The sequence below is a fragment of the Cyphomyrmex costatus genome, unplaced genomic scaffold, assembly GCF_001594065.2.
Source record: "Cyphomyrmex costatus isolate MS0001 unplaced genomic scaffold, Ccosl1.0 scaffold111, whole genome shotgun sequence".
In the NCBI taxonomy this organism is placed as follows: Eukaryota; Metazoa; Arthropoda; class Insecta; order Hymenoptera; family Formicidae; genus Cyphomyrmex; species Cyphomyrmex costatus.
In genome coordinates this window covers 179864-195828 of record NW_017275075.1, presented here as the reverse complement: position 1 = coordinate 195828, position 15965 = coordinate 179864, and the positions used below count along the sequence as shown (strand labels likewise).

Below are 15965 nucleotides of genomic sequence, written 5' to 3'. Positions count from 1 at the left end.
AACTTTCATACGACAAAGTGTTAACGTTTTCTCGAGTCATATGTAATCACCTACAAAAAGGAGAATATCGAAGTCACAACAAAAGAACGAAATCTCGTATGAAACCTGAGACGAGTTCCGGCCAACGAGAAGGCACAAAGTTTTACGATAGAGTTCTACTGTGAACTTACAAAAACCGATATCGAAAAGTAGGTTCCTATTTCCGCAGCAAACCGACCTCTTTTATTACGCGTTAATTAAGAACAAGGATCACACGTGACTTAGCAAGTTAATGAAATTCGATATATCCGTCTTATGTCATCCAACATCGATCAGCTATTCGTCGCAGATAGCCGTCGTTATACTAACGATCGCGATCAGCGAGTACGAAGATTTGACAGATAATTCTCTCGTTGATAGTAACTGCGAACACGTTGCGTGCTTTTCCACGACTTAACAGTTCGCCTCAGTATCCCGATGATTTCTTGGCCAAACGGAGCAATCGTGTATTTGTGTGTACGGCATGTTATTCACTCTTACGTCATTTAAACACAGTTTCGCGAGATGGAACAGAGACGTTACCTTTACCGTTATTACCGCCACGGACGGTTTCCGCAGCACTTTTTTTCCCCTGTTTCAGCTCGCACCTTAACGAGGGAGAGCAAATTTACAACGAGCGTAAACACTGCATTACTGCCGAGAAGAAACACGGACGAAAGCGGAACATTTGTACCATAAGTACCTTTGAATCGGAGTTGCTGCACTGAAATGTAGGTAACAATGAGCAGCAGTCAATATAAATGTAATTTTTGCGAATAACCGTAAGAAAATTATGAAGATATACTACATTTTTAGCAAATATGTATAAGTCGACAAGTATATATCAATATGCATCTTTATGTCCTTCAAAGTATTAAAATTAAATACATATAATTAATTAAATATAAATAATTATCATTAAAATTTTGCAAAAGATAATCGATTTTTTTCGTAAAACAATGAAATCTTAACCGTGTAATCTTACAGGATTGTCCTTCGAGTCTGTATAAATCAAATATTTCTAATAATTAATAAAATGAATATAGGATAAAAAAAATATCTTATTAAAGAAATAAAATCTTGTAAAGAAATAAAATATTCAATAGTATGGTCAATATATCTTTGTAAAACACTCGTACTTATATAGTATTGAGAGATGATGGAGCGATATGTTTATATTTTTAATATGATTCCTTTACAATAATTATAGTTGAATTTATTAATAAGCTTATATTGATAAAATAATTTACAAATAATATACAAAAGTCATTAAATAATTGTTGCATATTACAAATTTTCAGTTAAAAAAACCTAGCGGCCAACATTCCGAATCATCTATGAATTGCGCGCGAAACATCCAAACATATTGCAGTAATTTATGGAAAATATTTAATAAAAATTGCACACGTATATGTATATTGTGCAAAAGCACTTTATATTTCCATATCATGTAAAAATCATATCGAATGTCACTGCTAACAGAAACATCCAAGGAATATATTTTATTTATAAACTTAATTTAATTTTGGTATTACCAATATCGTTACTCTATTAAAGAGTTATAATAAATTTCTGGCGTCGACTATCACCAGCGTCAATTTGATCTCAAATATGAGGCTCTGTCAACGTAACTTTTAAAACTCTATTAATAATAAAAATTAAAAATTCCATTTATATAAATCAAATAATCGCTGTAGAGTACGAGTGTTCTATCTGCGTATATTTATTTTCCTCTTTTAAAACTTCTTTCATGCCTCTCTGTCACTTCTATAAGTATATTATACGGAAAAAGAAACTAAATTATAGATAAACTAAAACTAATAATAAAGAAGCCTTTTAGAACCACAAGTTCTTAGTGTACATAAAAATGTATGTTTGTTTAATAAAACAAAATATAAACATTTCAATCCTTGTTTTAAGCTCTTCTTAATGTCTAATTATTCTACTTCTACTTAAACAAAAATAATATTGCCATTTTGTAAGCAATTGCAAAAATTATAAAGCATATTACATTTTGATTTGAAGTATGTTTATTAGTCGATAGTATTATACACTTATTGTTAGAACTTTTACTCTACGATAAAATACAGAGCTACTGCGTGAATCCTCGCGCAGATACAACTCCGCAAATTGTGTTCGCAATTAAGAGAGTGGAAGGAAAGTCAATAATTAGTCTACGTTCTTAAAGTTCCCGAAGATTCCTCGAATCTTCTTTAAATACTTCGTTAATTAAGGACGGGAATATTTAATCCGCTGATAGAAGAACGATACATGTTGGATTTCCCGCAAAAGAAAGCTTCGAAATGATCGAACGGATTATCATCAGAATAAGGAATTAACTTATCTCATTGAATTTCTTGTATACATGTTCCTACATTTATTAAATCGTAATAATTAAAGAAGAAAAAAAATTTATTAGATATATATTTTTATGCTTTTAAAAGAAACTTTATAATTAAATATTTATAATTAAACATAATATGCATGTTATTTAATTTTGTCTATCTTCAATAAATTATTTAATAGAAATTGTACATAATAAACGTTCTGAGGTTACCACAGGTAGTTTCTTTAAAGAGACTATGTGTGTTGTCTTTGCAGATTATCTCCGTGTCTTGATATATCGTTAAATTGTACATAAAGGGAATCTTGCAGAGAACTCAGTATCAGGTTGCTTGTTGCCTTGATGAAGCAAACTGCAATGTTCATGAAACGTTGGCATTTGATAATATATCAAGACACAGAGATAATCCGCAAGTCGCAACAGCTTCTTTGTACATTAATAAAATACTAATAAATTAAAAGGAAGAAGAAGACTCTTTCTTTAATGTCGAAAATATCTATGGAATTTGTAAATAATTCCTTCTTAATTAAAATTACAATGTATACCATATTGTTGTGTATTTATCGATAGAACACAAGTAGGGATTTTCTATAATAAATAGGTATGCAAAACATGGGATAAGCGGAATCGCCAGAGGAAATGTTATTTAATCATGTTTGAGATTTTCCAGTCTATTTCGCCGTCGTTAGAGCCGGTTTAAGGTATTTTTGGAGCTGATATTAAAACGGGGCCCCCTTTATTCATAAGAATCATTCTATGAATATAACAATATAGATACTAAAATACCTATTTTCAATAAAAATTATTTATTAAATGAAAACAACAAAATATGATTTGCATTTTCTATTTAAGATTTTTAAGAAGTGTGATTGTTCGAGTATTTACTTTTATCGACAAAATCGAATTTTAAGCTAAGATTAAGGGGCCCCCTTAACTCCCCTCTCTCCCTTAATTCAGGCATGATTGTCGTACTTTCTGCCCTTTTGTCATTTCCAGCAAGTAGTCGCTATCGATAAACCACCTTCACGTATATTCGTCGCGGCTTTTTCTTTATTCGGCTTTGACCTCGTCGTCGCGCACATAATGCCACTTGCCCTGGATCAGACCTGACAAAACCGCACTAACGTGCCCTTCTTTTTCTTTATTCGGCGATTTCTACGCCCCCATTGCGGCCGCGCCGGTACGAGCGGCCCGTTAATTGCATACGGGAGTTGCGCGCGCGCGCTGGTTCTTCACAAGAAAACCGCAGAGCATTCTAAATTAATGCTTTTCGTTAACTCGCAGCCCACCGGGAATCGCCAGACGTAATTATATCGCGTTCTCCGCTGCTGTATCGCGGTTGTTCAATGTGCGACAATCCCGGCGACGACGGCCGTCTGCTGGGATAATGCGGCGACGAAAACGAGCAATTTTAGAGGGAGGCATTGTCACGCGTGCCATTCCGCGATTATCACTCATTGGAAACAATCGCGGATTGATTTTACACGAGGTCGTCGGATCCCGCGGGGCTGCCGAACGCGAACGAGACGGATCCGCGGGGAATAGAAGTGAAAACGCACTTGCAGTATATATACATAATGCAAGTTACCGCGATTGTGGCACGCAAACTGCCGCGAGGGTGTAAAAGAGAAGAAATTCCTTTATCGCCTCCCTCTTATCGATCCCCATCAAATTGTCGATGATACTCTCAATGGAGTATTTTATCGCAGCACGTGTATGGTTACCAACCGTACTCTTTAAAGAGTACATGTACTCTTTTCGAGGTTGGAAAACAGTGTACTCTTACTTTTCACTTATTGTACTCTTTTTTTAAAAAATTATTATTTAATGTTTATAAATTTATACGAAGTTATGCTTGATTTGTACTAGGTTGTATTAGGCCGGTATTCATAGTCAGTTCTTATTTGAAGACTGTCTTAAGTAATGTTTTAAGACGCGAATGCGGCCCTCTAATTGGTTCGTGACACCTGAAGACTGTACATATATATACGTTTGTTACATAAAAGATTGAGTTTTTTTTTAAATTTGAATTAATTTTAATAATGTTATATGTACAAATGTAGTTGCTAAAACGCAAATAAATATTACTTATATTATATTAACATATATTTAGAAGTTACATTGCACACATGTCATTTTATTGAATATATACCGGCAATCAAAAGAGAAAACCTTCTTCATTTTTTTTTTTTTTTTTTTTTTGGAAAATGTACTCATTTTGGCAACCAATATACTCTTTTTCTGTGGCCTTGGGTTGGTAACCCTAAGCACGTGACCTTCTCGTTGCGTAATCAACGCTATTTGTGGTAGTCTTTCTCAGTTTTTTTTTCTCTATCTCCTTTTTCATTTGTAGGAATGTTCTGGAAATCCCCTTGAGTTACCTCTGCGGCTCTGGCAAGTTTCCATTGTTGCCGTTGCGTGATAAAGAATTTGGATTGAGAAAATTGCCATCATTCTTAAACGTGAATAAATAAAAATATGACACATCCACAGGAATTAGATCAATTATATTTTAAGTAATTGATTGATTTGTAATAAAAGTTTCAACGCTCCGCCTCGATTACTATAGTATCGTTCGATTATCTTCATTAACGTTCGCCTAAAAATAATTATCGAAAAAGTAAAACGGAGAATTTCTTGCTATATAAAAAGTTCCGGCAGTCCGAAATTAGCACCGGTACATGAAATTAATATTTCATATTTTCGATCGTTATATTATAACTTGCGCTGACGGAACCACCTTTGACGTTCTTATTTCACCGCAGTTTCCTACCGCTAGCGAAACTCGAAATAATTACATCGCGAATTCATTTACGTGCTAATAAAGCGGTCTTATTACAACGCCATATTCGTTTATAATGAAATAGACTGTGTCACGGGACCTATCGTAGGGCAACAATGCACCGCAATTAAAAATATGCATTTACAGAGAAGTCTCCCCTTGTTACCACACAATTTCGTAAAAGCAATATGACATAAAAGAACGTATTTTAAACGAAACCTTTTTTTGCGTAATTATATGGGACAAAAATTTTAATAAAATAATATCGGAATCGTCCATTAAATCATAGTCACATATTAAATCGGGACATCAGTTGAGAATTAAGCGCATACTTAAGTAATAAAATAGGCAGCAGAAATTAACTAGTTATTAAATGCCGACTTATTAAAAGAACAATTTCTTTTCTTTAAATTTTCATTATTATATGAGGCTAATTCTACAATGTGCTTTTTGTTTCCTGTTTCCTGCTGTTTGTCTTTCGCTTTTTTGATCAAAAAGGCAAGAAACAAACAGCAAGAAACAAAAAGCACATTGTAGAATTAGCCTGAGGGTAAAATTTCTATCGCATCAAAGAATCAGATACTGTTTGCGAATTTAGCGTTGAGAAAAAAATATGTTAATTTGAAAAAAATATTTCTTTGCTTGTATTTATCAACGAAAATTTCTAGGAAATTAAGATATTTTTTGTAATTTAAAAAAATGAAGATTTTAAAGTAAAAAGAGTGTCTTAATTTCAAAGAAAATTTTATTAATCCAAAGAAGTAATTTTTTTTATCACAAGCAAAGAAGTGTTTTTTTGAAATTAAGATATTTTTTTCTCGATGCGTAATTATAACAACGATGATTGTAACATGAATAATACGTGTTAGTGTAGGCAAATGGCGGAAGCAAAGTGGAACATTTTTTTAATTGCCAGGATAGTCGTGTGATGGTCCAAATTAATGCTTTTCACTGGAACTGCACCAACGCGGCTTGTGAATAGCAATTATAATCGTCCTGTCATAGAATACGACAAGCGGAGACAAATGATACGGACGGAAAAAAAAAAAGAAAGAAGAAATAATGTACAAAACGAAAAATATTTTTTTTTGGCGGTAACTGTTACGAAGACAAATTAATAGCACCGGGGGCTGTATATAACGCCCGGTAGAAGTATTCTTTCACTCATTTTTTTAATGCACGCTTCACCCCTTCCGACCACTCCTTCCTGGTCTTTTAACTAAACGTATATTTTTACTACATTTAGTCGGTTGACATATCGCCATATTTTACTACTTGCCGTGTCCGGTTTCCCGGAATAATTCGCGTGCGGTTTTACTGCATGACAAATGTTTCATTAACCGCTGTCATTTCTCATAATGTCATCTAGTGATAACTGTAGGAACAATCGCGCGTGGGAGTGAGATACGTACTCGAGCGTTTTTGCGACGTCCGTACTTATTTCAATGTGAAAAATGGAATCTGCTACGAAGATTGCTAACTTTTAAACGTTGACATGACATTTCTCATATTACGCAGTGAATGTAACTGTATTTTTACTTTATTCATTCTCAAGCAATAGCTCTGTTCTTGATACATTCATTATATAACATCGTTATTAGCAATATTTCAACATTTTTAATAAATTAATCTTTCTGCCATGTCGAAAAATAGCAGTACGGTTTCTTTATTATTTAATAACATACATATAGAATTATAATTAATAAGAATTATTAGTTTTATTCATGTAATCATAGCAACATTATATTATATTATGCAAAATACGTTTAATGCATGTTTCGTTTCGAATAAACGAGTAATTACTCGGTAACTTGCTGTCTAAGATACTTCAGTGCTAGCTCTCCATAAAACTATTAAACCCAACTAATTGCAAAGGGCAATTTATAGTATGATGCTCACAGAACAGCGGATCTTCGTGCCAAGTACCATTATTAATATACAACCTGAAAGCAACGGCGATTAACACACTGGTATGTAACTGGTATTAATATTCCGATACTTACTCCGCGAGTAGCTTTAATATCTTCCCTATAACACCATCCTTTCGCCTCGCGTATTGCAAGCCCTGACAGATATTCTTCAGTAAGCAAGAACGGCCATCAAAACCATGACTGAAACACACACACATATGACAAAATTGATAAATTTAATAAATATAAATAAAATTATCGAGATAAACAAAATTTTTTAAATTAAAATTATTAATTCGTATTCAGTATAAGATAAACGTCATTTGTTTCATATTTCTTAATATTAAAAAAGAATAATTAAATAAATTAACAAGAAGTCTAATAATCTTCATAAAATCGTTCAAATAAATGACAAAATAATTAAGAAATTATAAAAAATTATATAGGAGTTTGACTTGATGATAATTAAAAATATCGTCGGAAATAGTTGCGAAATTGCGTTTACTTCAACATCTTTAATTATTTTAATTATTTTTATTGTTCAAAAATTGTATTTTAAATATATCTGTATGCGTAAACCGATTTCAATTCAAAAAAAAATTGAAAACTGTGCTTCGCGAAACTACGGCTAAAAATTGTGGAAATTGACATGCCAGCGATATTGCATCGTTCGCTATTCGATCTTAGTGATAACGCAAGACTTCGCTCAGCCAGCCAGAAATCTACCCGCATCATTTTAGTTCCAACAGTTCGACCAACTCTAAACCATTCCCTTGCCATCTTCTACGTTTGCTCCCCGACATTCTGCCGCCGTGGCCGTGTTTCCAGTCTCCTTGCGATCGTTGCCGTTTTTGCATTATGCAACACAACTATTGCAGTATTTATTACCTTTCGTACACGAGTTCGGCGCATTTATGGACATCTGGGACAGACCGGATGTTCCGAAGCCCACCGGTGGTCGGCAATTCCCATGTCGTCTTAAAACCCGCCGCTTGCGCGAAAATCGTCGTGTAAGGCAAAGAGTTTATCTTGTAGTTTAGGCGGTACTGAAAGATTATTTATTTACCATCAATTTCAGAATTAATTTAGCTCCGAATGAACAAATCTAGTGCTCCTGTGAAATTCTCTTCACACTAAAGCACAAAGCAAATCCCAATGAATAAGATAATTCGGAGGAAGGTGCCACACTTAATCCTTTATATTCTTGAATAACTTCTAAATATTAATGAATTAACGAAAAAATATTATTTATATTCTAGAAACTTTCCTTTATTTATACAAATAACGAATTAATCTTTTGATATTCTTAATATTGAAAAATTCTATTATTGATATTGAAAAGTAATATTTTCCATCGATATATATATGGATAAGGTGTCACCTTCTATGGGAGAAGATGTCACAAACAAACAAATAATATAATGTAGTATACTTACTTATTGTCTATAATCAAGTGTTTAAGCTTATAAAAACGAAAATCATAAAGATATGATAAAACATAAATTCAGGAAATATGAAAATTTAAGAAGTATGTTGGACATACTTTTATTCATTTAACATTTCATTAACTTGAAATATTTCGAATTATATAAAGCATTCAAAATTTTAATCCCTAAAACATTTTTAATAACAGTATCAAGTATAGAAAATTGTATTTTATTATCTTTCTCTCCAGGGTAAGAAGAATATGCAATATATTACAGATTAGTAGATTACAAATTGTAATCTGTATCAGCCATATGACTGCCAGAAAATACTAATCAAAACCGTATATTCGCCGTATAACGCAGTTATTCGAATGCTCCTAAACAATTTAGATTTTGATTTCGTTATTTAACTATTCAATTACACGTGAGCGTGAGTAAAATAATTTTAGATGGCTTCTGCATTCGCGTGTGCAAAGAGAATGCTTCTTCGAAAACAAAATTGAGGAGGAAGGAACGCGAAGTCGCGCGGAATCTCGAGTGAAATTTTACCTACAACTTTCTCGAAATCCGAAATCATAAGTTAGTATCAAAGGATCGTGAGCGTGTATGAAATCGCCGTAATCTCCGTGAAGGAACTTTGTGAATTTCCGATCAACCGTTCAATTCCCCCATGCATGGTAGAAGTCGGAATCATCCGGGCGATTCTCGTCTTATCCGAATTACTGTTGAGAATTATTCCGTTATCTACGCGAAAACAGGTTTAGGTGTTACTGCGACTCCCTTGTGCCACGTACGAATGTATTATTTTCCACCCCGCTGCGAGGATTTCTTCTCCGTGATTCAATCTTTATGTTCGTCCATAAATAACGAGATACTTATCGTAAAACTGCGTCTCCATGCCGCGATTTTCTCGAGTTATTCCCTCATTATCCAGGCGAGCAATATTGCGAGAATCTTCCGCGCCACTCGTCGATCTTTCATAAACAAAGTTCTCGAAGTGATTTTCACACATTTGTAGATTTGAGTTCAAGTATTTGAAAAGTTGTTGGAAATTTAATAAGTTTTATCATAACGCAATATACACACCGCATGACGGTTTTTCCGTCTTGTTTCTATTCTTTTAACCTTCCGTCTACAATCTTTGTAAATCTTTTTTGACACAAGTGAAATTCTTCTCTCTGATTTTGTTCAAATTTCAATTTTTATTAAATAAAGATTTTGATATTTAAATTAAAAAACTACTTGGTATAATATAATAAAGATATTTTTAAAAAGCATCCTTAAATTTTATTTGAAAACCTAGAACAAAAACTTGAGCTAAACAAAAAAGATTACAGACGGAAGATTAATAACACATCGACTACTTACAATTAGAATTAGGACTTTAAATATATATAATTACGCAAAAAAACACACACAATTGAAACTAATAAATTAAAAGAAATATTTAAAATATACAGACACAGTAAAAAAATTAATCTCATACATTTGTCTAACTGCAACTGTCCGTAATGCTCGATTATTCACTATTTAGCGTTCGTCTCGCGTCTAAATTACAGTGCTCGATTTCTGACGTTTTCCTCTTTGCAAGAAAGCAGGGTAGAATGCCGCGGATAGAATGGCGAGGCAGAACCTGCCGGTTCCGCAGTGCCTATTAACCGTGTGAATCGCCTGGGTATTGCTCTCGGTGTAAATGCGACAGAAGGATGGTGTCGTCTGGATCTGGCAAGCCGTTTGTCAGTGTCCTGCCACCTTACCGCGTTGTAGCCGTCCCTGTTTCTTAGCAGCCGAAAATACGATAAGGCAATCAGATTTATGCGCAGCTCGCTAGACCGTCAAGACGAAGTATGTATGTGCACTGGATCGTTGCATGCTGCATAATTTTCCGGCTGCGTTCAAAACGTAGTGCAAAACGCTTGTGGGATGGCAGGTAAAAAGCTCGACAGAACGTAATTTTACGAGTTCCTTTGTTCGTCGGAATTTTCAAAGATAAATCTTTCAGTATATGGTTGGAAGCACGAAACGTTCATATTACAAATAACAGTGCAAATCTAAATTTCAATTATATCGAATCAGTTTATAAGTATACGCGTTCAAAACGATAAATTTATGCTTGCGACGATAAACTTTAGCCAATTATTATAATCACATAAGTTTAAGCTAATGAATTTCAACTTTCAATTTTCTTATAATAGTGATATAATATACTGTAAAAAATAAAATAATAATTTTAACTCAAAAACGTTAAGTGGATTTTCTGAGACATACAAAAATATTAAAATTAACATTTTTATGTTAATGTTAACGCTCAATGTCTTTGAGTTAAAATTAACATTTTATTTCTTACAATGCATTTCTTTCTTAAACCGCCATTGTTCCAAAATAATTAATCATAATGTTAACGCATAGCAAAATGTCAAATAAATAATCTGTTAAATATTAATGTATGTTCCTATGTACCGTGATGTATGTAGACGGGATATAACGAGACAACGTTGATTCATGCATATTGATTCTGAGCTCTGTTCTCGTCCTGTGTATGTCGGATAATGTACATGGTAAACACGGCGAGTATCACATCGATACTGCGGTGTACTTCGTCGTATGTAAGTGCACTGGATCATTATGAGTTGCATAATTCTTCTGCCGTATAAGTTAGTTTAAATGCTAAAATCTCAAAGACACGTTTGCTGCTTTTATTTTTGAGAAAAAGGTTATCAGTGCAAGATAACGTGTGTCTATTTTAAGGAATAAAAATGTTTTAAACAGAGTATTTATTTAAATATAAATACAACATATATCATATGTTAATAAATTAATACACTCTTACAGAGATTAATAATAATCTATAATGTTTGTAATTTGTAATTTTTAATTGTCTAATTAATTATGTTAATATATGTATAGAATTTGAACAAATTGCGTTTGTCTTACTCTTGTTTCCCGCAGACTGAAAAATACATTTATTGGCAATTATTTTGACCGCGCGATATAACTTTGTAATTTATGCAATTTGCATAATGTATAAATATAAGCATTAAATTCAAATTAATTTAAATTCAAAATTAGCCTTAAATTAAATAAGCATCGAATTAAATGAAATTTGAATTCGGAGCTTCGTTTGATTAATTTGATAAAAAAGCGTTAATGTCTTACCTCCTTTAAATTACGTTAACGATAATGTCGAGCATAAAGTGGTCGGGTTGCCAGATCCAGCTGCTTCGCAATAATGCCGTTTTCTCCGACTAACTAACCAGCTATGACGCATCGGTCCTAACACGGCACTCCGAATATACCAAAAATTGATGCAACTCCATGTGCTAAGGCATTTGTGGCACCTGGTGTACGTACTTACGTCGCGAAGTGTATAGCTTCATCCTGTATTAATACCTCGCGCTACATCGTGTTTCAAAATATGCCCGCCATCCGCGACTTCGTGCCTTTTAAAGCGAAAATACGGGCTCCTCTGATCGGTTTACATTAGAGCCGGTCTCGTGTACGTATGGCACATAAATTCACCCTCTCTCGCGTTGCAGCGGCGCGTCGGAGACTGCATAAACAGTGCCGCCTATATACGCCGGCACGGGGATGATACGAAGATGTTATACAACATTGATTCTTATGGCTTTTTACGATTCACTCGAATGGTAGATCCATTTGCCATCGATGTGCGTACATCGATCTCTTTACTATTCGAAATTATGAGTAATGCTTTTTTTTTTACGAATGTATTGATTTCTATCCACTTTTATATATCCTATATTCCATTCAGTCCGAGATAGACTTAATTCGTATTTTTCTTAACATCAGGGTTGAGTAAAATGTATTTGAAATACTTTTATTTAAAAAACAGTATTTGTAAGATAAGTGTATTTTGTCCTATTTCAGTATTAATATAATAACGAGAGATTAAAATTATTTTGTATTTTTTTTTTAGTAATAAAGATTGACAATTGATTTTATTATTTGAGAGAATTATTTATAAAACTTTCAAAAATGCAAAATAAACTTGTATTGTAAAAACTGTGTTTTAAATAAAAGTATTTTAAACACATGTTCAGCCCTGATTAATATTACTAGGCGCGCACTTATACACAATATTTCAATTTATTACAGTATTACACATTCCATATAATCTAATAATCAATTTTGGTAAAATTTTGTTATTCCCAAAATACCATCTATCTATGTCTTCCCCAAACTCATTTCAAAATTACATTAAATATTGCATCAAAAATCATATTACAACTGACTGTTACTTTGTAACACAAAAAATTTTATGTAAAATTACAATTACAGCGGATAATTATAGAATTCATTATTAAAGCTATATTTACGTATAGTATATAAATAAAGTTATAAATATAATTATTGTTTTTGTAGTAATTAAACAATTGGCAAAAATAAATTTTTATAATGAAAGTTGCGTTTGTAAAAATATTTACGTAATAACTTTTAACTCGTTAATGAATTACAATTACATTCTTTTTTAAATTATGTTATTAATGTGTACGATATAATATTATAAAAAACTGTATTTACATAAGAGCTATAAAATGTATTAACACAATATTATTATTGTAATTTTTCATCTAATACAAATATTTACATTTAATTAAAGGTAAAATATTAATTTTTGTATAAAAACAAATGATTTTATATATTTCCATTATAAATTATACAATTTTGACATATATTATTATTTATTTGTGCGATTTTATATATTTTTACAATGTTTAGTTGAACGACGATCTCATAACTCACAACTGCAAGTTTCTTCTTTTGTGTTAGCAACGTAAAGGTTTCGAAAATCATTCTCCTCTTCTTTTCATATTAATAAGAGATAAATTTCGCGCCCATCTCAACTTTCAATACTTCGAATTCATCTGGGTATACGCAGCAGAGAGCACGTATGAGCGAGAAGTTTCGAAAACTGCTTATACCTACGGCTGTCAAAAATAAACCTACGTTACGAGGTTCAACGTGCAACTTTAGTCTCAGAGGCGTCATGTAACAGGCATACAGCTTCGGAAAGATAAGATATATATCCGCGTTACGCGTTCGACGAAGCTGGACGCGAAATCGTATAAATTACGTGAGGGTGTTTTCATAACATGCCGTATCGCGCGCGCAGCTGTTTCGCGAAAGGCGAAAAAAGAGCACGGCAGCCTTTTTCGGTATTTGAATATTGGAGTACCACAAAGCTATACCGGTTCACGACGAGAGAACGATTCCAAAATGATAGAAAAACCGTAATAGCCGGAACGAATTACTGGACGCGCGGCGGAATCCGCCTAAAAAAAAATTCCGCGAATTTCTCACGGACGGTGCATTCTCGCGTAATGAGAATGTAATTAATCGAGAGAGAATGGTACGTATATCTGTCGCCCAGATTTCGCCGCGCGTCGGGGATGCAAAATATTCCCGATGGCATTCTTCGCGATAAAATTCACTAGCAATATTCGCGCAATATATATATATATATATTGTATTTAACGAGAGTGATATTTTCGGGGAAAAACTCTGCGCGCGTTCCGAAAGCGTAGAAACATTCGTTCTACACATGGCAGAATTTCAATTTAGCTCGTAGAAGACCAGAGCAGAACAATCATTTGCGGAATGCTCTGTGTTCTCACAAATATTGCGATCTTCGCCTATCTGTACCGACGTGTGCGCGTGTGTGTTTAGCCTTTAATCCTTCAGCTCCCGCTCTAATGTTTAAATGTAATCGGGGCATTTACATGTTATTAAGTCGCTTAATTACGCTTGAACGGCCGCGACATATAAATGATCGATTACGCCGTTCAATGCGGAGCGTTTTGATATTTATCGCGTTACTATTTAAAAACGTTTGACTTTTCTCAAGACAGATAACGTCCATCACGATTTTGATGGCGTTTCGCTCATAATTTTTTTGCGTTGCAGTTTGCCCCGAAGTTGCCGTAACGTGGAAAATTGTTAAATCGATCGTGTTCTGGCCGTCAAAATTTGATGAATCGTCAATTTAACGTTTGTTAACTTTTTTTCATGTCGAGCGTTTTACGATAGTAAACTGGTTTCAGATAGTTTGCGTTGCTGTAATCAATGCAACATCGCCTCTTTACGATTTTTTTAATGATTCTTTCTCGATTCATTTCTCCCATAGGATCATTCAATTATATCTTATGTATAGTTTACTCAAAAAATACATCTTACATCAACTTTTTATGATTTATTTATATTTATTTGAAAGACAAATAAACGCTATCTACTTGATCTTCACATAAAAATTACAAAAAAAATAATTAAATTATCTTAATTAAAAGTAATTAAAATCTATTTCATTTTTTTATATTTATTTTTTATTTTGTAATCAATTCAAAAGATATATGATATCCAACGATACCTTTAATCAGAAAATCGCAAAGAAAATGGCGAAGCCGAATAATAAACAGTCAATTTATATTCAACGGATGACATTCTTTTTTAAAACTTTTAATGCTCTCAATGCACCTAACAGGAATCTCGTATGACACTTACGAAAAAGGTGCTGCCTTTAGGAAAGGTCAAAGCTCTGACCGGTCTTCCGGAATGCGTAGGTCCCGCTATTGCGAGGAGAATGAGGTAGACACTGCACCAAAGCCGCGGGCGCATAATTGTCGTTGTCGAGAAGAGAAACGCGAGATCTGAGCCAAGGGTTACTTAGGAGGACAAAGTTACTGTGAAATCCGTTTCGAGTTTTGCAAAGAGATAAAGAGGGACAGAGAGAGAGAGAGAGAGAGAGAGATAACGAAGAAAGGAGGGAGGGATGAGGAGAGGGGGTGAGAAGAAGGGGAGAGAGAGAGAGAGAGAGTGACTCCGACGTGACACGCTTTACGCTAGAATCCGCCAACGCTTAGTTCAAATAACCACTACGATCGTTCATGAATGTGAGCCAGGAGCCTCTCCGCCGCCGGGGCTTCCCCTTCCTACCGTTTTCAACTTCCGCGCGCTCTCTCTCTCTCTCGTCCTGGTTATTTCGTTGCCAATTATGAGGAGCGTGGTTAGCGTTAATTCCGCGAGATACACTGGTCGCTTAATTCCGACCGAGCGTAACTACGAAAGTTATTCCCACTCCAAGTAGCGACGAGTACGCCACGCTTTTACGCGCCCCGAAAGCATCGATCAATTACCGGTATTTCCGCGAATACAGTGATACTTACTTAACTACTCGTTGCGCAACGTTTGCTCTTCGAGTGACAAATTATCCGCTTAGCTCGTTGCTTTCATTACTTTTCTCATTGAAATCTCTATTTCAAGTAGTATCGTTTCAAGTAGTCTTGATGAATATACGATTACTTCCGCGATCAGAAAAGGCGAGACAGAAAAGAGGAAGGTAAAGCTCGACAAATATTTTTTTTCTATTAAAAAATAAAATTCTTCTTTCTAAAGGATAGAATTTCCTTTACTGCTCATTAAATCCAAGCGTTAAATCCAAGGAATCGTTAAGAATTATTATTTTTATC

General features: G+C 33.9%; 1 protein-coding gene across 1 annotated transcript; it reads right to left on the bottom strand.

Moving 5' to 3' along the window:
* Positions 1-6978: 6978 nt before the first annotated feature.
* Positions 6979-15114, bottom strand: LOC108776251 (uncharacterized). Its single transcript, XM_018542809.1, has 4 exons — positions 15001-15114; positions 7943-8100; positions 7148-7255; positions 6979-7087 (listed from the first exon to the last, which is right to left on the bottom strand). The coding sequence occupies exons 1-4, from the start codon at positions 15112-15114 to the stop codon at positions 6979-6981; spliced, it is 489 nt and encodes a 162-aa protein (XP_018398311.1).
* Positions 15115-15965: the final 851 nt, after the last annotated feature.